The 25,748-nt window shown below is 43.5% G+C and overlaps 2 protein-coding genes across 3 annotated transcripts in view; one reads left to right on the top strand and one right to left on the bottom strand.

Annotated features, from left to right (window-relative positions):
• RABL3 (RAB, member of RAS oncogene family like 3) overlaps positions 1–12,282 on the bottom strand; it is a 29,025-nt gene extending 16,743 nt beyond the window's left edge. For both annotated transcript variants that reach the window (XM_084617684.1, XM_084617685.1), the window contains exons 1-3: positions 12,132–12,282; positions 8,829–8,920; positions 6,677–6,806 (exon numbers count right to left, since the gene is read on the bottom strand). In XM_084617684.1, coding sequence (XP_084473810.1) covers positions 6,677–6,806; positions 8,829–8,920; positions 12,132–12,177 — 268 coding nt within the window. In that variant the 5' untranslated portion in view covers positions 12,178–12,282. The remainder of the gene's footprint in view (positions 1–6,676; positions 6,807–8,828; positions 8,921–12,131) is intronic.
• Positions 12,283–12,446: 164 nt separating this feature from the next.
• GTF2E1 (general transcription factor IIE subunit 1) overlaps positions 12,447–25,748 on the top strand; it is a 96,879-nt gene continuing 83,577 nt past the window's right edge. Inside the window, exon 1 of the mRNA XM_084617683.1 lies at positions 12,447–12,632. The gene's annotated coding sequence lies outside the window, so the exon portion shown is untranslated. The remainder of the gene's footprint in view (positions 12,633–25,748) is intronic.

Consider the following 25,748-nt stretch of genomic DNA (forward strand, 5'->3'; position numbering starts at 1 on the left):
TGATTTTCTACTGTTAAAGAAAAACCTTTCAGCCTTGCTTCATACATCACAAAGGGCAAAACCCCAATTTTTCATTAGCAGATCATTGTTAAGGTCGCAATCACATTTCCACAATAAGCTGCTCCCTTTTTGCCCCCAAACTCCTAAAAAGTCTTTTACAACTCTAGAAAAATGTGGGAGTTTGGGGATAGAAGAGAATTTTCCCCAAAATAAGAGGTGAATTTACCATAACTCAGAATCAGCTGGGTCATCAGAAAACGATGGGCTGGATTTTCCAGTCTGCTACATTCACTTTATGCAGCAAAAGGTGAACATATCCTGCTGGATATTCCTCATGGTGAATTCCCCTTGTGTAGGGGGAATCTCTTGTGCAAAAGAGATGGAAGTGGCAAAACCACCTCCTTTATCTGCTCTGCCACCCTCTCCTGCCTTTCACAGTTTACCAAATGGCTGGTAGAGACAAGCATAAATAAGATTTCCTGTATTTAAAAAAGTTAAGCTTCTGGTCCTTTTCCTTGCCAAGATCCTTCAAACTGTAAACTCTGTGGTACGAAAAATTACAGGCCAGTATCAATAGTTGTTCTCTTGTCAGACACCCAGATCTCACAGCTGGAGCTCCTCCTTCAATAAGCAATTCCTGGCAGCAGCCAGCACCTTTTCCGTCTCTCAACCTCCTGCTAAAGGAGACAAGTACTTGTGGAATGCCCCTAGGTTTCTCCAGAATTATTTAATATGTAATTTAATTAAAAATGAGTAGAAAGCACTGCACACCCACATGCACACATCATGCTATGACTTTTCCATTTGTTCACAACATAAGCTCTACAATCCACAGCTGTGGAAAGCTTCTTTCATGTGTGTTCACCTGATCTCCCACAGACCTCACCCATCTTACACACTAACATTATGCCACCTTTCCATCAACACACCTGCCAGTACTCCAGGACCATGCTACAAAGGACCTTTCCCACCAGTGCCAGACAGGATCAAACAGAGTTGTTCCACCCAGATATTTGGCAACCTTCTCTATCCAGTGAGGCCCACTGCACAAGTCCATTCTCCTGGGAAGAACTACTCAAAAAAAGTATAGTACAGAGACATGAAGCCTGATACAAGAGAGAGACCTACTGTGATGGGTTGGCCCCTGCCATCCAGGGTGCCACCTGATGTGCTGGGGTCCCACTGAGCCCACCTGTCCCACCAGCCTGGATAATCTTTACTCTATGCTGCTGTGACAGGCTCTCAAGCCCCCTTCCATCATGCACACATACCCAGCTGTAGAATCACACAGAGTTTGCAATCAGCTGTGTGTGGGAGGACTCAGCTAAGGGAATTGCCCAGCACTCTGGTGCATACCCCCCGGAGTGTAACCCAAAATTATATTGTCTTGCGCTTTATAGAGATTTATATAGCATAAGCTTATGCAATTTGCCCCCTCCCTCAATATGGAGGAAGATACGCACAGCTTTATGCCTCCCCCAGTCATGAACTGCACAAACTGGGTTTTGGAATAAACAAAAAACTCATTAACTAGGAAACATAAATTTTAAGTGATTACAAGGGACAACAACAGAACAAAGCAGATTACTGAGCAAATAAAACAAAAACACACAAACTAAGCTTAATACACTAAAAAATACTAGCTACAAATAATAATTTCTCACCCTAAACATTGTTTCAAGTAGGTTGCAGAGTTTCTTGAAGGTAAACTGCACTGCTTGCAGCTTAGATTTCCAGGGATTCCTTTTACATGCTGATCTGTCTGGCCTGGGCTCAACCCCTACCTCCCCCAGCTTAATTCCTTTGTTTCTTCAGGCATTTTCAGCAGTCTTCCTTCTTGGGCAGGGAGGCAGTGGAGAAGAGCCAAGATTAACTCTCTCCCCAGCCTTAAACAGGATTTGCATGTGGCAGGAATCTTTTGTTTCCCAGTTTTGACCTCCCTTCCCATGGAAACGTAACAGCATTTCAAGAAGGTATTCTGTATCAGGTGACATGATCACATGACCCTGCAGTGTCAAAGCAGCATCCCAGGAAACTTCTCAGGAAGGAGGGAGATTAGTATCTTTAAAGTTCTATTATCCTTCCCCATGGCCCATCCAGGCTGATTGCCTACTGTCTGGTGGGCATTCCCCAAGTACACACACAGTTGTAATTGTTACATACTCAATATTCCTAACTTCAGATACAGAAATGATACAGGCATACGAATTGGCTAATCACATTCAGTAAATCATAACCTTTCCAATGATACCACACATGACCCATCTTAGTTATGCCATATTCATATCATAATATTTCTATGAAGATTATGGGGCGTAGAGTTATACCTACCACCTATTGACTGTTCAAAACCCATCACCTGTCCACAAACCAGCAGATGCAACAAAGCCACAAGGACTCAAGTTGAAGCTCATTAACACCAGACCTGGAGTAAACAAACAGCAAACTACAGACACTTCAGCAATGAAGCACCCAATACTGCCTGCATAATCAAGGCCTGGATGGCTTAAACTGCAAGCCCAGTGCGCCTGAATCTGAAGTTTTTCTGCCCATCATAGGCCCAGAAAGGACAAGAAGTCAGGACTGCATTCATCTTCTCTTCTCATATCAAATCCAAGAGGCGCCTCAGTCAGACAAAGTCAATGGAATTCATTTGTCTGATGATCTAAACCAGGGTTGGGCAAACTTTTTGGCCTGATAGCCACATCAGGGTTGCAAAACTGTATGGAGGGCAGGGTAGAGAAGGCTGTGCCTCCCCAAACAGCCTGGCCCTTGCCCCTTATCCAACCCCTCCCACTTTCTGCCCCCTGACTGCCCCCCTCAGAATGCCCGACCCATCCAACCCCCCCCCCCGACTCCTTGTCCCCTGACTGCCCCCTCCTGAGACCCCCCGACCCTAACTGCTCCCCTGGGACCCCACCCCCTATCCAACTCCTCCTGCTCCCTGTCCCAACTGCCCCCTGGGACGCCGCTCCCTATCCACACCCCTGCTCCCTCACATGACCCCTGGGATTCCCACACCTATGCAACCCCCTGTTCCCTAACCACCCCTCCCCGAACCTCCACTCCATCCAAGCGCCCCCCGCCCCCACACCATGCCGCTCAGAGCAGCATGTCTGGCCACTGTGCCATCTGGCTGGAGCTAGACATGTTGCTGTGCTACCCTGCAGGAGCGCGCAACCCCGCCATCCAGAGCACTGCCGCGCGGCGGCGTAGCTGCTGGGGAAGGGGGACAGCAGGGGAGGGGACAGTAGGAGTGTCCTACCCTGCAGGAGCTCATGGGCTGGACAGGACGATTCCGCGGGCCACAGTTTACCCACGTCTGATCTAAACCATAGCCAATGCTAATATAGCTTTCATGCTCATTTACAGACCAGCAAAGACTAAAGGTTTCATAAAGGAGCTGACTGATACTTTATCGAGAGTGGTGTTGAAATACCTCAGACTTTTGAGGAGACTTCAACATCTTTCAGTTGGAAAAGCCCAAACTTTCATTTCCTCATTTGGTTCTCTATGACACCTGCAGTCTAACCTACATAGGGTGTCACATCCTGGATTTGGTGTTGGAGAGGACATGCTGTATTTTCATATCTAACAAAGAGGCTGAATCCCTGTGTGACTGGTTTGGTCACAGAGACTCCCCTCGAGACTGTCACTCGATGAGCTAGGATACCGCTGAGAACAACCCTCCTGCCAGAACAGGGGCCCCTCCACTCCTGTCTTGCTGAGTTAGACTCTCCAGTCAGCTCCAGCACAGACCCAGAGGTTAGACGCCTCCTCTCTGCAGTTCACTGAAACTGAGATTCGCTCAGCCCAGGGGCTTCTCAGTTAACAGGGACTTTCCCAGCACGCAGTGTTCAGCCTTTCTTGGAGCCTAAACCCCAAATAAATCTGTTTTACTCTGTATAAAGCTTATACAGCGTAAATTCATAAATTGTCCACCCTCTATAACACTGATAGATATGCACAGCTGTTTGCTCCCCTGGGTATTAATCACTTACTCTGGGTTTATTAATAAACACAAGTGATTTTATTAAGTATAAAAAGTAGGATTTAAATGATAACAGACAGAACAAAATAAGTCATTAAGCAAAATAAAGCAAAAACACGCAAGTCTAATCCTAAAACATTAAGAAACTGATTACAGGTAAAAAAGAAAAGGAGTACTTGTGGCACCTTAGAGACTAACCAATTTATTTGAGCATGAGCTTTTCATCCGATGAAGTGAGCTGTAGCTCACGAAAGCTCATGCTCAAATAAATAACACGGCTGTTACTCTGAAACCTGATTACAGGTAATCTCTCACTCTCAGAGATGTTTCAATAAGCTTCTTTCACAGACTAGACTCCTTCCTAGTCTGGGCCCAATCCTTTCCCCGGTACAGTCCCTGTTAGTTCCAGCAGACATCTCAGGTAGTAAGCAGGGGGTTTCTCATGAGTGGCAGCCCCCTTTGTCCTGTTCCATCCCCTTTTATAGCTCTGGCACAAGGCGGGAATCTTTTGTCTGTGCTTGTCCCCAGCCCCGCCTCATCAACAGAAAAGTACAAGGATTAAGATGGATTCCAGTATCATGTGACATGGTCACATATCCTGTGAGACCACAGCCGCCATTCTTCCTGGACTGGCCCACATGTACACAGGAAGGTTTGAAAGTAAACAGAGCCATTTACAGTTCACTGATTCTGAGTCACCCTTAATGGCTTCCACTTAATATATTTACATCAGTAATGCAAGTTTATATCTTATTCTCCTAACTCCAGACGTATAAATAATACATACAAACAAATAGGATGAACACACTCAGTAGATTATAAGCTTTGTAATGATACCTTACAAGAGACCTTTTGCATAAAGCATATTCCAGTTACATCATATTCACATTTATGAATATATTTTCATAAAGCATATGGAGTGCAATGTCTCACCCTGCTTTAAGGGCAAAAAAAAATCAACTAAATCTTAACTACAGAACCCTGACTGGTACCTACATAATAAATAAATAAGGATCCCCATACAATTTTCCTCCCGGGCAGAGGAAGAGAAAAATAATGCTAAGAACCATACGTGACAGATGACGATCACATTGCTTAAGGTACTACTGATTAGCACTCAGATACCATGATAAGGAATATAGATTAAGAACCTGAATAAAGTAACATGTTTGGGACAAAATTTTCGGAAGTGGTCATTAACTTTGGTTGCCTCAAATTTTTCAGTGAACACTCCTACTCTGTTTCCAACAAATGCATAAAATAACGAGATACAGGACATGAAATATCATATTACACCTCTACCCTGATATAACGCGGTCCTTGGGAACCAAAAAATCTTACCGTCTCATAGCTGAGACCGTGTTATATCGGGGTAGGCAGAGGAACCGCTCCCCACCCCAGCTCATCTTCGCTCCGCCTCCTCCCGAGTGCGCCGCCACCGCTCTGCTTCTCTCCCACTCCCTTCCAGGCTTGCTACACCAATCAGCTGTTTGGCGCAGAAAGCCTGGAAGGAAGGGGGGGGAAGAGAAGCAGAGCAGCAGGAGCGCGCTCAGGGGAGGAGGCGGAGCGGAGGTGAGCTAGGGCAGGGAACAGTTCCTCTGCACCCCCCCTTACTTGCTGCGGCCTCCCAGCCCCAGCTCACCGCTGCTCCGCCTCCTCCCACAAGCGCGCCGCAGCTCCGCTTCTCCCCCTCCAAGGCTTGCCGCACCAATCAGCTGATTGGTGCGGCAAGCCTGGGAGGGAGGAGAAGCGGAGTTGCGGCGCGCTTGTGGGAGGAGGCGGAGCTGAGCTGGGGGCCCGCAGCAAGCAAAGCGGGGGGCACGTGCAGAGGAACCGTTTGCGGTAACACAAAATTCGGATATAATGAGGTAAAGCAGCCCTGCTCCCCGGAGCGCAGCTTTACCAAGTTATATCCGAATTCACGTTATATCGGACCACATTATATTGGGGTTGAGGTGTATTCCAATTAGCACCTTCCTTTTTTCTCCCCGACTTGAATTTAAAGGATGATGTTTTATGAATTACATGGATATAAATCAATGTTTCAAAGCTAGGATACCATTTTCCCAATGATATAAAGTATTAATTTCTACCTGTAGGTGGTTGTGAGATTCAGCTGTTAAAAGTTATTTTGCAGATGAAGTGAAAAAAGGCATGATGGTAATCAGAATGTTTTATGGGATAATATCTCACAGTCTGCCAGGGCTGGAAATACTTGGCAGGACTAGTGCAAATGATTTTACGACCAATAAATTTTTCCTAGCATAGGTCCTGAACCAGCCAATGGAAAAGAAAAGATTTAAGTCCCTGTATATTTATGAGGTGTGGAAGAGTGAAACATGTCTTCATTACTGCACGCATAGCCTGAGGTAACCCTACTGAAGTTTCAAAGACCCCCTCTTGTGTTAGTTCTGAAACACAGGAAGGCTGAAACAGAGAGAGATACTGGATTCTGCTCATTTGCAGAACATTGCTCAGAATGGTTTTCCAGCTCACAGCTGGCTCCACACAGATATATTTGACTTAAGAAATCTATGAATTCTTTGTCTAATTTTTTTTTTTTAAGTGCAGATATCATAATAAAACCAGCAAGACCTGGGTGAATCCTGACTCAAAACCAATAGTGACATCTCACAAGAGAAAGCAGTCGGAAACAAAAATGGATTTACACCAAACATACTTTACCATTCACAGAGTTGTAAAACACTGCCCGTGTGCTTTTCACGCTACTAGCACTGCCCACCGAACCGCCAACATCCCACAACTCGATGTAGTAGGTCTTCTCTTCTGGGGTCCCCTCTTTGTAGTCGTGAATCTGGGGGGGGGGGGGGGAGGGAATCCATAAATAATCACAGTATCAATTGCAGAAGGTGATCCACACAATGCTGACCTCAGCTGGAAGGGCAAAAATTCCCAGTGTTGGAAAAGTAACTTTTAAATCAGAGTACTGGAATCAAGTCACAGTGTACTGTGAGGCTATCAGATCTCATCACAAACTACGCATGTCTGGGCCAGGTTAGGAGACCTGCAATGGACACCAAGGGTGCTTCAAGAAGCAGTCTTGCTGAGCCAGTAGAAGGCCTTCTTCCTTCAGAGATATTGGTGAACCTAAATCCTCACTTAATGACAGGTTTCAGAGTAACAGCCGTGTTAGTCTGTATTCGCAAAAAGAAAAGGAGTACTTGTGGCACCTTAGAGACTAACCAATTTATTTGAGCATGAGCTTTCGTGAGCTACAGCTCACTTCATCGGATGCATACCGTGGAAACTGCAGCAGACTTTATATATACACAGAGAATATGAAACAATACCTCCTCCCACCCCACTGTCCTGCTGGTAATGATCACTTCAGATAAGCTATTACCAGCAGGACAGTGGGGTGGGAGGAGGTATTGTTTCATATTCTCTGTGTATATATAAAGTCTGCTGCAGTTTCCACGGTATGCATCCGATGAAGTGAGCTGTAGCTCACGAAAGCTCATGCTCAAATAAATTGGTTAGTCTCTAAGGTGCCACAAGTACTCCTTTTCTTTTTGCTAAATCCTCACTGTGTTGCTTAGGGGCACTCTGCTGCTAGAGCAGATGAAAAAAGTGAGGTTCCGACCTCTTGTGGTCATTAAAGGACACATGGTAATAGTAGTATGATTAAGATTAGCACTGGTGTCCTGGCAAAAGTCCAGATCTAGTTATCTTCTGCCTCTCTATATTCTCCCTGAAGTTTCAATTGAATTCAATATCCATAATTTTTCTTCCTAAAGTCTGATGCGTAGTTTTGCTGTGCACTATTAAAAACAAATGCCACATTTCTTTTCCCAAAAAGTTGGAAATGGGCTTTGGGATCCTTTGGAATGAAAGATGCTGTTCAGACATTAAGACAGTATCATCACTAGCCTCAGGAAAAGCATGACACCTTGGAAAGAATGAAATATACAATAGACTTGGAAGGGGATGTTTCTCTCCATGCCATGCAGATGGTTGCTCATCACTGAAAACTTCCTCATAAATTTCTAGATTACCCAAGCTATTAGCGTCTGCTCTCAGCGCCTGTAAAAAAAGGCAGCATTTCAGACATCCTGCTCATTAATGACATGAGCAAAACATTCTTACATGATATAAACAAATGAAATTCAATCTTTTTCTTTTATATGTTTGGAAGGCAGCATGAGTGGGGAATTAAGCTATATGTGGCAATTGATTTCCAGGGAATTTTGAAGAGTTTAGTTTAATTTATTTACCTACTGATACGGAGTTCACCACTCAATGAACACTAGTAACAATACAGTTATATCCACTATAATATGATGCTTAGGATAGGATTCCACTATAATATGATGCTTACATAGGATTCTTTAGAGGGTACCATTGTAAAGCCCAATTTTTGGAAGCAAAAATGCTCAATGTATAATGAGAATATCTTACCTTCCTTTACCACCTTTTATCCCAAAGGATCCCAAAGTGTTAAACAATTTACATACATCATCACTGAAATGCAGCTACCTAGGAGGTGGAGGGCAGCTGTCAGTTCATTATAGGTAAGTGAGAGAAGAGGAAATTTTAACCAAAGACACCAGGTAAACCCCTTCCACTAAGAAAATGCCATGATACCCTTTAATGTCGATACAAAATAGACAAGACTTCAGCATAAGTATTTAAGATATCATTTGAAAGACCCACTTACAGTAAACTTAATTTAGAGGCCTTGGAAGTATCCTGCTGAGATCTGAACCTGTGACTCCAGAGAGAACTGCCCACAGTGTCAGAGATTAGATGGTTCACTTCTTCTAATTTTTGAAGCACAGACACACTATGCACTACAAGTTTAGAAAGTTTCACCTACTCGGACATCCACTGAGCAGCCCACAGTCCAAGATGGGTTTCCCAACACCTGGTTTTGGCACAACAAATGAACAAGTGAAGACTTCCCAACACCTGAAAAAACAAACATAAATTGAAGCTGCATAGCTGACAATGCATGATCTTTACATTTACCAGTGATACCAAAATAGGAGTATAGTTAAGACTCAAGAGTGAGGATAGCGTAATCTTAGATCAATTGAACAGGCTGGAATAATCTTGGCAAATCTGGCAAAAAGGCTCCACAGTGGAATTCTAAATATAACACATTTTAGTATAAAATGATGCATTTGGGTAGAAATAGTATTGATGCTAAGTATAGCTTAAATGGCAATGAACTAATTACTATAGCAAAGGGTAGTGACCTAGATGTATTGTTAGACATCTATGTCTATGTGTGCAGCAGCAGTAAAGAAAATATTGGTGATAGGAACACGATGGGTATCTCTACATTAGAGTGGAAGGTGAAATTTCCAGCTCAGGCAGATGTACATGTGCTAGCTGACTGAGCTAGCGTGCTTAAAAATAGCAGTATAACTGTGGCTGCACGGGCTGTGGGAACCACTAGTTGCCTCAAGCACAATCCCGTCTGAAGCTCTAGATATTTAACCAGGGTGGCGAGCCCATCCTGCTGCCTGTACAGCCTCAGGCTACACTATTTTTAGCACACCTACCTGAACTGGAAATCACACCTCCAGCTCCACTGTAGACATACCCTATAAATATGGAGGTTTGTAAAATGAAGGATAATAGTATACAGGCTTTTGTCAAGAGGAATACATAAGTCTGAAAACATTGTGCTATTGCTTATATAGAAATGGGTAAGTCACATTTGAACCATAGTATCTACTGCACCCTATTTGAAAAAAATCTAACTGAATTGGAGAGAGTGCAGCATTAGGCAACTACAATAGTAAAGGATTAGTGGGTGTTAAATAGCCGTGAGAGTGATAACACTGGGGGGGGGGGGGGAGAAACAATGAAGAAGGGACATGATTAATATATTTAAACTAAGTTATTCTAAAATTAAGCTTACTTTTAAGAATTTACACCATGCTCATCATTCATGGTATCTGGTAACTTAACATAGGTCATAGCTTAACAATCTACTTGAAATTTCTGGACAGACCAGAACAAGACAAAAGAGAATTTTATAAAGGAATAGTGAAGAGATAGAATGGATTTTCAGTCAAAGATTGCGAAAATATGTTTAAGCAAAAACTGGATGACTATGGAACATATAAAATTAAAAGCATAATTAGTTGCTTTTATACTTGACAGTGGCTGTTGTACATCCCCATCCTCTGGTTGTTCCCATGGTTTTTGTTGGTTTGTTTGAGTTTCTTTTGCTTGGAAAGGTTTGTCCTCCTCTGACTCAAAGAATTATATTTTTTTTAATTTATTTTTTTTTTTTTTTTTTTTTTTGGGGAGAGAGTGTCATTAAACCATTCCAGATATTCTAATGGCCTTCATCTGGTCTTATATGACTACGTAACAATATATGTAGTGGAACCTTTGGAAACTAGAATGATACGATTTTGTTTCTTACAGTAATTCTCATTTGCTACCCAATCCCATTAGACCTGGCTTCTTACTGAAGACTTGACTTGTAAAATCGCTTCCTACCATAAGAAGTTAAACCATAGTATCAGAACACACCTGATACAGCTACCCAATTGCTGCACCCTTCCATAGGGAGATCATGAAACTAACAGCAAAAATAACGAGGCGTCCCTGTGGCACCTTACAGACTAACAAATTTATCTGGGCATGAGCTTTCATGGGCTAGACCCAACCACTCCCGGTCTTTATTCAGGCCTAATCTGATGTCCACATTGCAAATTAATTCCACTTCTGCAATTTCACATTGGAGTCTGTTTTTGAAGTTCTTCTGTTGAAGAAGTACCACTTTTAGGTCCGTTATTGAGTGACTAGGGAGACTGAAGTGTTCTCCGACTAGTTTTTGAATATTATGATTCCTGATGTTAGATTTGTATCCATTTATTCTTTTGCATTGAGACTGTCCGGTTTGACCAACGTACATGGCAGAAGGGTGTTGCTGGTACTTTCTTCAACAAAAAAACTTCAAAAACCGACTCCAACGTAAAACTGCAGAACTGGAATTAATTTACAAACTGGACACCAGCAGATTAGGCCTGAATAAAGACCAGGAGTGGTTGGGTCATTATAAAACCTAAACCTAATTTCCCCAGCCCTATTTTCCCTCTACTGTTACTCACACCCTCTTATCAACTCTCTGAAATGGGCCACTCGCATTACCGCTTCAAAAGTTATTTTTCCTCCCTTGGTATCTTGCTGTCAATTGAATTGTCTCATTAGACTGACCTCACACTTGGTAAGGTAATTCACATCTTTTCATGTATTTATACCTACTCCCGTATTTTCCACTCCATGCATCTGATGAAGTGGGTTCTATCACAGGAAAGCTTATGCCCCAAATAAATCTGTTAGTCTCTAAAGTGCCACAATGACTCATCCTTGTTTTTGCTGATACAGAGGAACACGGCTACCACTCTGAAACCTGAAACTAACAGGATTCTTCTGGCGATCATGAGCTCAGTCAAAGGATGCACTAAGAAAAAGCCAATCTGGAAACGCATGTACTTAGTGAAGGGTGGGAACAAGGGGGCTGTTCTGAAGGTGAGGATGAGGACACAGCAGGGCAGACACTATGGGAAGGCCGAAGGAGTTTCGACTGTCGGGCCCAACTCTCACCCCTTTTTCACTTTTACAGGAAGTCTCCTTTGGGGCTGGACTTGTCCCCGTTTACCTTCAGGGCCCAAAGGGGAACCAGTCGGCGCCTTGCGCTGATCCGAAGCGTTGGAAAGCTGCTGAAGGTTCACGTTGGAAAGCGGGATTCCGGCCGTTTCATGCCCAGCCGCAGCTCAGAGGTGAGCTCCGTGCAGCGCCTCGCGGCGAGGGAGCCGGCGGGGCCGCCCTGGGCACCCGCGCGGCCTCCGCACAACACACGCCGCGAGCGGCCCGCGCGCCAGGGCTGTTGCCAAGACACGTGCGTCGGCCGCCGCGTCAGAGCCGGGGCACGTGGCAGGTCCCGACGCGGTTCGGCAGCGGCGACTCACACCACCCGCGGCGCGAGCCGGGTGCCGCTGGCCTGGCGTAGGGGGGAGGGCGGGGCCGAAGGGAACCGCTCCGGGGAGGAGCGGTCCCCGCTGCCCGCGTGTCGCTGGGACACTCGTTCACGCGACAGGCGGAACCGCCCCTGTGCGGGTGAGGGGGTGGGGAGGACCCTCACTCAGTCACTCACCTGAGTCCCCCAGCACCAGCACCTTCACTCTGTCTAACGCAGCCATTTTACCCTGCCTAGCAACACAGCCTCACACGGCACCGCCCCTTCCCGGCGCAGCCGATCATAACCCCCTCTTCTCGGACCATTCACTCAACCAATTGGCTGCCCTCTCCCTCCCGCGCACCACTATATTGCCGCATTCGCTTTTGATTGGCACATGTGGGTCGAGGCGCTCTTCCGAGAGCGATTGGTGCGCCGCCCTGTCAATCCCCTTCTCAGCCGAGGATTGGGCAGCGGCTCCCCGCTCTCCCTCCCGCTTGGTTGGAGCCGATCTCCTCGCGCCCTGGCGAGGGTGGGTCACCTCGGGTGTCCGTCACAGGGGTGCGCCGCCGGGGTGGGGGAAGGGGCGGCCCGGCGGAGTGATACCATAGGTGTGCGCCGAGAGCTGTGTATGACGTGAGGTGACGGAGTTGCCGAAAGCGCCGCCTGGAGACGAAGCCAGCCCGGAGCGGCCGGCAGGTCAGTCCCGTGCCCCAGCGCGGGGGGCGACCGCTGCCGCTGCTCCCCGCGCGCTGCCCCCGGGCACGCGGGGCGGCTTGTGCTGAGATCTTGGGTTCCCCGCTCCCGGCGCCGACGGTTGGCTCCAGGCGGAGGCGCCCCCCCCTCCTCCCTCCCCGGACGGCGCTGCCGGGGGAGCGGGGCCGCGTCGTTCTCTGGCTTTTAAAGCCGGACCGCGGCGCGCGCGGGGAAGGGGGTTAAACGGCGCCGGGGCATCCTCGGGCTGCCGCGGCCGCCCCGCGAGACGCGCCACGTGCTTTGTGCGGGGCTGGCCGGGCTCTCTGCGGGGAGCGGGCTTCGGCCCAGTGTCCTCGCAGACCCCCGGCAGGCCCCCCTCTCCCCTTTGGGCCCTATTGATGCCGTGCTCATCATCAGTCCTGCACGCGTCTGCTGGCCGGTGAACTCTGCCTTGCATCCGGCTCCCCCAGCTCATGAATGTTTTGCGTGGGGGGACTGATCGCTTTCATACCCGATCCTTTCCTAGTCTCTGGTTACACCTTGTTGTTGGAGAGACGTTGCTGAGTCGTTCCAGACCCAAGATGTAGGCGTTTCGTTTTAAAAATACCAAAAAAAAATTACATCACAGACATGGAAAAAGCAGCGGGATGGGAGGGAAGGCATAGTGGGGATAGAGAAATTATACAAGGGGATCTAGGCTGGGCGACTAGAATCATGAACTGAAAACTCGGAGATTCAGGTTAGGAAAAATTCAGCTAATATAGTTGGGGGAGGGGAATAATCAGAAACAATATACAATAGGAGGAAGGAATGCCATAAAAGACCAGGAGGCAGTGATAGAAAGCAAGGGAGCCATAAGTTTGCAGTATGATGTTGCTGCAAAAATGAACATCTTGGATTCCAAATGATAGGACTTACCCTTCTCTCTAGCTAGTTCTTGTGGTTGGTACAGTCTCCCTGATTGGAGTAATGGCATGAAATTAAGACTCATAGCACATCTTTTCAACCACCTTAATTTTATCTCCCTTCCTTGTATTTACACCCAATGTTCATAAGCTGTTATGCCTCCACTTAGTTGTTGCTTAGCTACACTATTAGAAGAGCCAGATCATTCCTCATAAAATACATAAGTTGGTTCCTTTAGCCTCTTGATCACTTTTGTTACTTTTCTCTGACCTCTCATCAGTTTGTCAATTTCTTTCTGGTAATGTGGTGCCTAATACCAAATAAAGCATTCTAGGTCCAGTTGTGTCTGAGGCATTAAAAAAGGCATTATCTCCCTGTTTGTCAGAAACTGTGCAAGGAGAACGTATTAAGCTCTTTGGACTGTGATAGTGAAATCATATGAGTTTTTAGAAAGGATTCTGAGATTTGTATGAGAAACATATTACTCAAATTGACCCACCAGATTGTTAACTTCATTGGAAGTAATTAATTTATTCCATTGTGGTCCCACGAGTTATACTTTTGGTGGAGGAGGATTAGATTCTTCTGCTGGCATCTGCTACAGTGTCTCTAAGGTGCCACAAGTCCTCCTTTTCTTTTTGCGAATACAGACTAACACGGCTGTTACTCTGAAACCTGTCAGTATAATTGTAGGTACTCATGGATTCCTATGCGATTATACAATCCTTAGGAACATATACATATCCGGTGTCAGACTACTGGTCTTCTTAGTTTGGTAACCTGTCTTCAGTGGCTATCAATATCTGCTGCATGAGAAATAGACAGTCCCGGCCGTGAAAGCTGGTCAGTTGTACAGTGCTGCAGGGACTAGAACACAAGAATAAGAATGGGAAGACTTGAGTTCTGTTCCTTGTTTCTGTCACTGACTCAGTGTGGCCTTGAGCAAATCAATCTCTCTCTCTCTCTCTCTCTCTCTCTCTCGTCCATATGTGCAAAATGGTGTAATGTTTCTCCATCGCTGAGGAGTGCTTTGAGATCTGTGGAATGAAAAGTGCTGCATATGTGCTAAGCATTACTGTTGCACAGGGTTGAGTTTGCATACACGTGAAAGAATTACACTCTGATCCTGCAGTGTTCAGTTTATACCCTGAAATGTGGGGACTTCATTACCTTTGTGTCATTTTACTGCCTCTGGTTCCAAATGTTAATTGCAAATTTAGTCAGGTGTTTCTTAATTCCAATCACCGTATCGGACTCTAACCATCTTCAGCAAATCCCACAGGATCTTTATGTACTGCAGTGAAAATATTCCCTTTTATTTCTTCTAAAATCACATACCATTAACTTATGTGACCATTTGCTTTTATATTATGAGATGGCAGACTTAAAAGAAATTGATCTGTTTTCACTTTAATCTATTATTTTCCCCCCTCTAATTTCCACTTCTGCTGAGAGGAGTCCTCTAGTAAACATAAATATAAAAAAGTATGTCAGCTAATCTCTCATGGTGTCTATAGATGAGGAAAAGCAGGAGAAAGGAGGTGCAGTGATCACATTTTGAAGAGACTGAGCACAGGGTTTGCTGGAGCCTCCAGGAAGTCGGATTTGGAATGCTCCAGGAAGTATCAGAGAGAAGCTATGGTATTTAAAACTAGTCTGGTGTAGAGGCAGTTTTGTATGGTGGGAACAAGAAGAAGGATCTGTAGCCTATGGTGGAGAAAAGGATAGAACAGTGTAGAGATTAGGAAGGATGCTCATTTACCTGCTTCTGAAATAGGCAGCTGGTGGAGATTTGTGCTTGAGGGTAATATATTGAAGTTACATATCCTAATTAGACATTTCTATGAATGGAATTTTCCCCACTGCCGTTCTGTGGAATCAGCTTATTTTCCCTCTTTTCACTCCTCCTTGTGAAGGAGGATTGAAAAATGGTCACATCAGCTTCAGCTTTTCATCCACTGGAAGACTTCAAGCTAAACTTCACCAGGTTTGCTGAGGAAGAAGCCAGCAATCAAATCTGGGACTCTTACATGGCTGCACAAGTAGGATACTGGACAACCTGGATCATGGAGGGAGAGTGTGTATTGTTATCTATGTAATGCCATAACTTTGCATATCAGCTGTCAGAGACTTTTAAAAAGGCATGGTCCCTGGCCTCTGGATTTTTGATCTGTATTAAACGAATCTAAAATATGAATATAACAGATGCAGAAAGCAGGTTGTGAAAGATGGGGAGAGGATTAAAATAAACTGTGAGTCATATTGTGAGTCAGTCATAAGTTCTAATATTTATAAGCAGAGACTGAAGTCTAGTGGTTGGGGGAAAATGGAGTTGGGACTTTGGGTTCTCTGTTTTTTCGCAGTGACTCGCCTGTGACTGGACAAGTCATTTCATCTTTTTGCCTCAGTTTTCTCCTTCTGTTCTCTTCTACGTATGAGCAGCATGAGGCTTAATGAATGAGACCCCTAGGTGAAAGTCACTAAAGGAATCAGTTTTTTCATGGTCAGTGTATATAAAAACATCTTCTGTATTTTCCACAGTATGCATCCGATGAAGTGAGCTGTAGCTCACGAAAGCTTATGCTCAAATAAATTGGTTAGTCTCTAAGGTGCCACAAGTACTCCTTTTCTTTTAAAGGAATCAGTATAACTCTAGTATTTTATCAACCTCAATGATGTAGACTAAAATAAATGAGAAGTTACAGGTGTAGTAACCAAATAAAAGTTGAAGATAAAAATGGCCACTTGACTTTTAAAATAAATATATTTCTTTTAAGGTCACTGATCTTGCTGACATTGTTGTCCCAAGTTTTTGGCTTCTAAATGCTGTTATCCTCACTTATGTCCTCCCATGTTAGTCAAGTAAAGTGGGAAGGAAGATGGATGAGGCATCACTGGCAGAAATTCTGTTTGGCAAAGAGTTCTTGAAATAATTGTTGTGGCTGAAATAAGGTGAAAAAAGGCTTCACTGTTTCCTGCATAGCTTTGGCAAAGTCCTGGGTGGTGGAACTGTTCCATCTGGTTTATATGCTGGCTGTTCTGGGCTCTTTGCACCCAATGACAGTTCTTTGCTGTAACTGTTAAAGGGCTAGCTGTCCCTCTTCCCTTCTGGTCTCTCCAAGTGCTAGACCTCATGTCTTCACTTCACTTGGGGGGGAATTCCACAATTCTCCCACTCTTAGATTAGGTCATGGACTGCAGCACCCTATGTATCCACTAGGCCTACACAGTTGGTCCTACTGGGTTAGGCATCTGTGGTTCTTCCCTTTTGAGCATCTGTGACCAATGGTGTATATAGTGACCAGACAGTCTTTTTAAACAAAATTGTTTATTCTCACAATAAGAACAAAGCATTTAGAGCAAAGGGGGATTTTAAAACAGTCTACAAGCATGTCTATCATACCAAAGGCTTGCTACCCCCTGATGATCACCTAGGCAGGCCTAACTTCATATACGCCAGTGGGTGTTTGTATCAGCCTGGTTTCCTGGAAGATCTCCCCAACGACTGCCTCCCTCTCTTTTGAGTCCCTTTTTAAACTTCTAGAGTGCTTTTGATCTTGTGTTTCCATGTCTCTTCCTGTCCAGCATTGTTTCTTAACCTGCTACGGGCTTACCAAGCAATGACTTATCTGGAGCCATTGTTTTTCCCATTATTAAATCAACAGATTCATACGTAAACATCCCCAATAATTAGGTTTGTATACAGTATTCATAAATTATTACAAAACAGTTCCATGTCCATTATGCTTGTTATGAAATTTCTTCAGATTTCTTTGCATGTATAATGAATTCAAGCTTAGCTTCTGCATGTGTACGCTTGAGAACTGGAAGTGGAGGCAGTGGTCTTGCTCACTTGAATTTTAACCTGTGATGGATGTTTGGGCTTTGGAGGTACTGAGGATGCATGTGCTACCAACTGTGAGTTGGATCCATGTCCTTCGAGTCAGCAACAGTCAGCAAGAAGTTGTTGGGGACCATTACTAGAACTGATAGTTATTTGTGGCAGGAGAGCAAGGTGCCAACTTCTCTTAAAGAAGAAATTCATTAGACCCTTCCTCAGTGAATTCTCTTGATACTGATATGCTCTCTAACCATTGCTCTATCTCAAATCACATATATTTGAGGCAAGATTGAGAAGTCTGTGGCAAAATAACTCCAGCTGCATATAGATTTTTCATGTTCCTGCCTATAAGCAGTTTGGTTTTAGGGCTTAGTATAATATGCAAGTTGCATTGGTGGTGGTGGAAGATCAAGTGTCCATGATTATTTTTAGGTCTGTCATCTGCCTTCAGTATTGTCAACTAATTTGCATACTGTAGTGGGGGTTGAATAGGTCTCCCTTTGGTGATATTATTTCTTACTATCTGGGTCTTCTCTGAAAGAGATACAGGACAATTGCCTGTCTACCACAAAGGTGCTGTTCTGCAGAAATTTATTTAGTCCTTAACATTTTATTGGGATGGGGGGTTAGTGAGGAAGAGTGTGGGCTGCAAAGTATCCAGTAAGCTTAGGTCTGAGCTTTATATTTCTGTCTCTTGAAAGTGACCACTGTTGCATTGAAAAAGTCTAAGACTATGTCTACACTACAAGCACTACAGTGGCACTTGCTACAGCAATGGAAGGGGTCCCTCCCTGCAAGGCGGTAGCTGACAGACAGAATAATACTTCTGTTGAACTAGCGATGTCTATACTTGGACGTAAGATGGCTTAACTACGTCTCTCAGGGTTATATATTTGGGGCATAGAGGACGGTTAACGGGTGAGGTTCAGCCTACACAAAAGTATATTTGCTAGATGAGGGGTAATAGTTAAAGGAAATAGTGGAAAATCTGCTGGCCCTTCTTGCTAAATTAAGTCCATCATTTTCAGTGTGTATAATCTAGGGAATCTTGTTGGATCCCTAGTTGCTACTGCATATTGAAGTACCAATGATTGCCACATGCATTTATCATCTGTACTTGCAAGAAAGCTGTGCCCTTTCCTTTAGGAAGGCTGTGTTTATTTGGACCTTTCTCAACTCTAAGTTTAAGCTACTGTATTTAAAATTTAAGCACTACATGAGGCTGTACCTTAAAAGCATTTTGAAACTGTACCTAGTACAGAATTCCGCAGCCCACTTATTGAACAGGGTCTGTGGAGAAAATGTCTTTCACCTATGCTCTGTGATAATCATAGGGCAGTGTTTCTCAAACTGGGGGCCCTAACCCAGAAAGGAGTAACAAGGCTATTATAGGTCGCGGTATTGCCACGCTTTCTTCTGCGCTTTCTTCAGAGCTGGGCATCTGGAGAGCGGTGGCTGCTGGCTGGATGCCTAGCTCTGAAGGCAGTACCACTGCCAGAAGTAGTGCAAAAGTAAGGATGGCATGGGGGGTTGTCATTTTTTGGGAGGGGTTGTCACACCCTTAAATATTTTTAAAGGTGGGCCCAGCAAAAAAACGTTTGAGACTCCACCCCCTGCCCTGTCATAGGGTATGCACAGCAAGCAAGCACCCGTGGCTGGCCTGGGTTAGCTGATTCTGGCTGGGGCTATAGGGCTATAAAACTTTTGGGGTGCCATAGCTGGGCAAGGGGGCTGGTTCCAGAGCCCAGGTTCCAGCTTGAGCCCAAACGTCTACAGCGCAGGTTTATAGCCTGGTAGCCCAGGCCTGCCATGGGTGTTTAATTGCTGTGTAGACATCGATAGAGTTGAAGGCCAGAAGAGACCACTGGATCAGCTTGTCTATCTTCCTGTATATTACAGGCCATCAGCACACTAAACACAACAATGGAAAAGACGCCCAAGTAAATGAGCCCACAGGAGACTAGACTATTACCTGGTATGGGCAGAAATTAGGAGGGACCAAGGTGTACCTTGAGGTCCTCCAAGGACAGGGAAATGATTAAATGGGTTATACCCAGATAAACCTGGCAAGTGACCCACACTCACACTGCAAATATGTTGATTCAAAAAGGAGGGGGGCTGGTGGCAGGATACTTTAGGTGAGGGGTTCTTGTCCTTGGAACTCCGTTCCCTCCTTGTTCCACAGCAACCTGTATTTAGTGACTTTTGGACATGTCATTAGATACTTCCCCTCCCAGCTAGTCTTTTGCTGACGGAGGGGGGTGGGGGTGGTTATGAGAGCGGATATTTGAGGTCAGAATTTTTTTTGTGGGGAGGGAAGAATTGCTTCTTTTGAAACTATGGGTTTCGCCCTTCGCTCAGCTCTGACATGCTTTATTTAAAATAGGTCTTCATAGAAATGTGATAAGGTGCCTAGAGCCTGAAATAAGCACAATTAATGAATTTGAATAAATAAAGGCCTACAGCAGAGTCTGCCTTCACATGCACCCTTGATTTACAGTGACTTAAGGGAGAGCCTGGGCAGGGTGGATTGATTGACATCAAAGCAATTTAAATCACCAATTTTAATTATGATTTAAGCCAGCAAGCAGGAAACATTGATTTAAATAATAGTTTTCATTGTTTTGCATTTATGCTTTTTAGTTATTTTCCTAATGATTCTCATTAGTTGGTAAGCCATTAAATGTTAATTTTTTGCAACTGAATATAGTCTTAACACAAAATTTTGGTGCTTCTTTTTGCTAACCAGGAGGATGCATTATAGGGATGTAAAAGGTTAACCGGTAAGCAATAGTCTTACCGGTTCACCTGTCTTAACCGTTAACCCTGCGCCAGCCCCAGTGGCCCCGGGCTGGCCGGAGCAGGCCTCAGGCAGATCAGCTCCAGTCCCAGCCACGCCAGCCGGCAGGATCGTCCCCAGGTGCTTAATTGTTTAAATAACATATTTTAATCATTTAAACGGTTAACTTTTTAAATGGTATTTACATCCCTAATGCATTATACCTTAGCACATTTATTTAAACAGTTATACAGTTTAACTTACATTTATTAAGATTCTTAAACTTTACATTCAAGTTTTGATGCATTTCTTGTTTACTAGATTGGTTGGGGGTTTTTTGGTGATTATTTTGTGTCAAGCTCTATTTGGATGGAAATTCAAATTCAGTCAAATGCACAAAAACATTATTTTATTTCTTTATTTAATAAAACTACCTTAAAAAGCTAGGCACGTAAGAAATTTATCAAACATGTTTTGCATTTAAAACTGACTTATTAAACAAAGGAAGCATTATATGTAGTTAGTGAGTTGAACTGATTGTTTCTGGTCACTGTTTCCTTCAGGATTTTAGAACTAATGGATCTTATCCTCTCACACTTTGTTTTTATTCTTAGATTGGAAAAGGAAAATAAGCTTTTCCACTTTTTCAATTCCTAATCGGTTTCTTAACTCTGAATGAACTAGTCATTGAACTGAACTGGTTGAATAAACAGAAATGAAAAAAATATTCTCTCTGCACCTGCAGAAAAGGCTACTGCTATCAAAAACTGGGCTAGCACTTCAACAAACTCTGGTGCTTAGCCAGTGACTTCCCACCAGTTCAGTGGTTTAGTTTTCTTTAAAACTTGGCAGCAAACGTACTGCTTAATATTATTTTTTATGTTTAATTTAAATGATTTTAATAGATTATAATGTTAGATGTTAAAGTAGGTTGTCAATTTCAAATTAACTTTAAATTGTTTTATTTTTAAAACATAAACCTGTATTAAATTTAAATTAAAAATCTGATTTTTAAATGTTATTTTAATCTATTTTTATCCATCCTGAACTTGGCAGGCTCATCCAAAAGTAGAGTTTAGTCCCATGCAACTGTAAATTTGTCTTGATAAATCATTCTTGTTTGACATGCAACTTTTTCCTACTTCTCTCACTCTAAAACAACCATGGCACAGCCCAGTTTTAGGGGTTGTTTAGCATTTTATTGTTACAAAATATTTTGCTTTGTCTACCTATGTAAAGAAATTTTACATTTTACATTTACATTTTACATTTTACAAAACCTGAATCCTTTTAAAATATGTCACTAACTCCTGGAGAAACTGAGACATTAATGGGAGTGACAGTGTCACTTTCACTAGACTATCATAGGTGGTCTGATGTCTCTTGCTTCCACTCTCATCCCTTAGTAAGGAAAGTGGGAAGTTGTCTGATACTTCTTTGAACATGAGGATAAAAAAACAGGTGTCCTCTAAGCATTGAAAGCCATGAATTACCCCTGCCCTAATGGAGCAAGTAGTTGATTATTCCAGCAGAAATCTACATTTACTATAATCTGTATCTGAGCAATGAAGTGCTTAAAATGCAGTAAATATTTCAGTTAATGTTTCAGCAATTGCCTGAACTCTACCTCCTGTGCTCCTGCCATACTCTATTAAGAGACCTAAACCACCTTTCTGGGCTACCTCTGTTGGGTCAAAACTCACGTCACCCCCTGCCTGTGCCCCTCACTATTAAGGGATCCTCTTGTAATCTGGGAATACTGTGAATAGGAGGCTAAATAGGGATTAAAGCAAGTATGGTCTATTTGGGCATGCGAACAGGGCTGTTTGAAAAGTGGAGTTGATCTTTATGGGTTAATGCCAGCTTTGTCTTTACACATTTGTCACTGGCAACTATTTCCCATGCCACATTCAGTCAAGTGCAAATTACTGTTAGGTTACCAAAGGGAGTTTCCAAGAGCCCAGTTATATTCCTCCTTCACCTTGTTCCCATTTTAATGAGTGAATGACTGGAAGAACTCATCACTAGGTGACTTGGAACACATGTTGTCATCTCCTTGGAAAGGGCAGAGACCTCATTTCTAGCATGGATAGGAAATGCCAAGTCACCGCTTTTGCCTTAGTGGCCTGACTTTGTATTGAAAGGTTGCTCGGACTCCCTGCTTTTTGGTATCTGTGGGAGGGGCTGAACTTTGTAGCTCTGTAGTTGGTATAAACCAAGCTATTTCACTGGCTCATTCAAGTGTTCACTCTCTTCAAAGACAATATTTCTCCCCCAAAGCAATAAATATGTTGCAAGGCATCTTCCCTTGCCTTAGTGACAATGTCATGCTGACATCTCTGCATCACGTGGCTGCAATTCTTGGAAAGTGTGAGAGTGCGTTAGGAGAACTCATATTGTCACGTGCTGAGCAGGTTTGTTAAGATGGAAGAACTGTGTGGGAGAGGATGGCATAGAAGAAATCAGAGAAATTGGCACTTGAGTAGGTGGGGCTGTCCACTGAAGTATAAAGAGTCAAGAGTTTGGATCAAGCACAAACTGATTTTCTAAAGAGAACAGATAAAATGGGAATGAACACAGAGAAGGAAGACCTAAAAAGTGAGTTCTAGATATGCATTTATGAGAGTGTTACTTTTTTTCCCCCTTTTGACTCCATGCTGGTGGAGAACACTGATGGCCCATTTACACTAAGACTCCTATCAATGCTAACTAGTGGAGATAAATAATGTTAGTAAGAGGAAACTTCTAAAAATTTACTCAGTGTAGTACTTTTTTTATGTGGGATGTGGAGAGTTAACTGTTAAAATGCCCCCATCTGATTGATTTTATGGCATGGGTTTACTTTTCACAGAGGAGTTGGAGATGGATATCCAAACACTGCCTTCTTTCTGCCATTTGTAGCATGCAACCTATTCACATTGGTGGGCATTCGGTATCCAAGCTGAGGGCAGGATACAGCCCTGAGTCAGGAAAAAAGCATGGGGGAAGGGAGTGCCAGGAGAGAATGGGGGAATGATTTTTTTTGTTTGTTTTTTTTTACTCTGCAAGAACTGAGGAGGAGGAAGGAGGCCAGGGATAGACCAATTTTAACTTCTTTATTATTGAGCTGTACCATATAAAGCCTAATTACTCAGCCACCAAGATCATCAGGTCAGGTAAACTGAGAGGAGCATAATCTTCAGCTGCAGCAAAGACATGAGGGAGGGAAGGGATACAGTGGGGTTTGGAGGGGGATTGAAAAGAGGCAACGCTTGAGTTGGTAATGGCAGAAAGGCAGCTGTCACTAAGGAGAGGGGGTCTGTGCATGTGTCAGGTACCAAGAACTCACTGTTTGCAAGCTTTTCTTGGGCTGCAGAGCATGGTATTGTTCTATAAATAATTGCGAGCAAAATCCTAAGCAATCTCAGCTGACAGGTGATTCAGCAGCTGTTGAGTCACGTGCAGGGCTTAGTGATTGCACAGTGATGGCTCATTAGTGTGCTCAGATGAAGAACATCGAAGGCTTTCTTGCTGCCAGGGTGATGGTGCTCCCTGTCAGCTCTGAAGAATATGAGTCCTGGATCTCATGGTTTGGGAGAGTAGGGGTTTGTGATAGTAATGACAAGACAGGATATTAGTGCAGGCTTTCTCTCTATATATTTCGTCCTCCTCCTTTAATTGTGGTCTGTCCGCTCTAGAAGTGGAAGGTGACAGAGAGGACTCATGGAAGTGAACACCAAGACAGGTAAAACTGTCTCCTGATGGTGAAATATCCCAATTTAAATTCCCTTGGATTAAGAAAATGTCTCATAAACAATACCAGGTTTACTATGACGCCCATGTCAGGTCCACCCTGGGAAGGGGCCCATAATGACTCTAGCACCGGGGCTGCGGCAGGAGAAGGGACACAGAGAGCTCCAGCCCCAGGGCCATGGTAGGGGGTGCAGAGACATTTATTCTAATTAAGTTTATGAACAGCCATCAGCTGGAAAGTAGCTCTCCTTAACTGGAAAGAAGAGATCTTTATGAGCAAGGCCGGATTAACCGTTTTGGGCTTGGTGCCAAACATATTTGTGGGCCCCCTTGGGGAACAAACTTGGTCCCTGGATCCCACTTCCAGCCCCGCCTGCTATAGTGGGGGCTTGAGACGTCCTCCAGTCCTGGGGTTGCATGCAGGTTGACAGGTCCTCGAGCCCCAGGGCTGTAGCGGGGGGGCAGAGAGAAAGTGCAACTTTCAAATGTAGATTTTTTTTTTATTTTATTTTTTTTTACATAACTGCACTCAAATATAAAACAATGTAAAATGTCTTCTTTACCTTGCAATGCTGGCTACAAAAGTACCATGTGAATGCCTGTTCTCGCTTTCAGGTGACGTAATTAAGAAGTGGGCAGCATTTATCTCCTGCAAATGTAAACCAACTTGTTTGTCTTAGCAATTGGCTGAACAAGAAGTAGGACTGAATGGACTTGTAGACTCTAAAGTTTTATATTGTTTTGTTTTTTAGTGCAGTTATGTAACAAAAAAATCTACGTGTGTAAATTACACTTTCAGAATAAAGAGACTGCACTACAGTCCATTGAAAAATACTGTTTGTTTGTTTTTTTGGTTTTTACAGTGCCAATATTTGTAATAAAAAGAATATAAAGTGAGCGCTGTACACTTTGTATTCTGTCTTGTAATTGAAATCAATATATTTGAAAATGTAGAAAAACATCAAAAATATTTGTAATAAACAATAGAATACCCATTTAAATTTAATAGTGCGATTAAAACTGCAATTAATCACAAATATTTTTTAATCAAGTTAATTTGTTTTGAGTTAATCACGTGAGTTAACTGCGATTAATTGACAACCCTAGCAATAGCCAATTTAGAATATTTTGAATGTGTAGTTGGGATTATGTTTTCCAATGTGTATTACTTTGCATTTATCAACATTGAATTTCATCTACCATTTTGATGCCCAGTCACTCAGTTTTGTGAGATTCCTTTGTAACTCTTCGCAGTCTGTTTTGGCCTTACCTATCTTGAGTAATTTTATGTCATCTGCAAACTTTGCTGCCTCACTGTTTACTCCTTTTTCCAGATCAGTTACGAATATGTTGAACAGCATTGGTCCCAGTACAGATACCTGGGGGACCCTCCCCCCCATTTATTCTCTCTATTCTGAAAACTGAGCATTTATTCCTACCCTTTGTTTCCTATCTTTTTAATCAGTTAATGATCCATGGGAGGACCTTCCCTCTTATCCCAAGACTGCTTACTTTGCTTAAGAGACTTTGGTGAGGGACCTTGTCAAAGGCTTTTTGAAAGTCTAAGTACACTATATCCACTGGATCACCCTTGTCCACATGTTTGTCGACCTCTTTGAGAGAATTCTAATAGATTGGTGAGGCATGATTTTCCTTTACAGAAGCTGTGTTGAATCTTCCCCCAACAAATTGTGTTCAACTATGTGTCTGATAATTCTGTTCTTCGCTATAGTTTCAACTAGTTTGCCTGGTACTGAAGTTAGGCTTACTGGTCTGTAATTGCCAGGATTGCCTCTGGAGCTTTTTTTAAAAATTGGCATGACATTAGCTATTCTCCAGTCATCTGGTACAGAAGTTAATT

This window comes from Lepidochelys olivacea, assembly GCF_965140295.1.
Source record: "Lepidochelys olivacea isolate rLepOli2 genome assembly, chromosome: 1".
Taxonomy (NCBI): domain Eukaryota; kingdom Metazoa; phylum Chordata; order Testudines; family Cheloniidae; genus Lepidochelys; species Lepidochelys olivacea.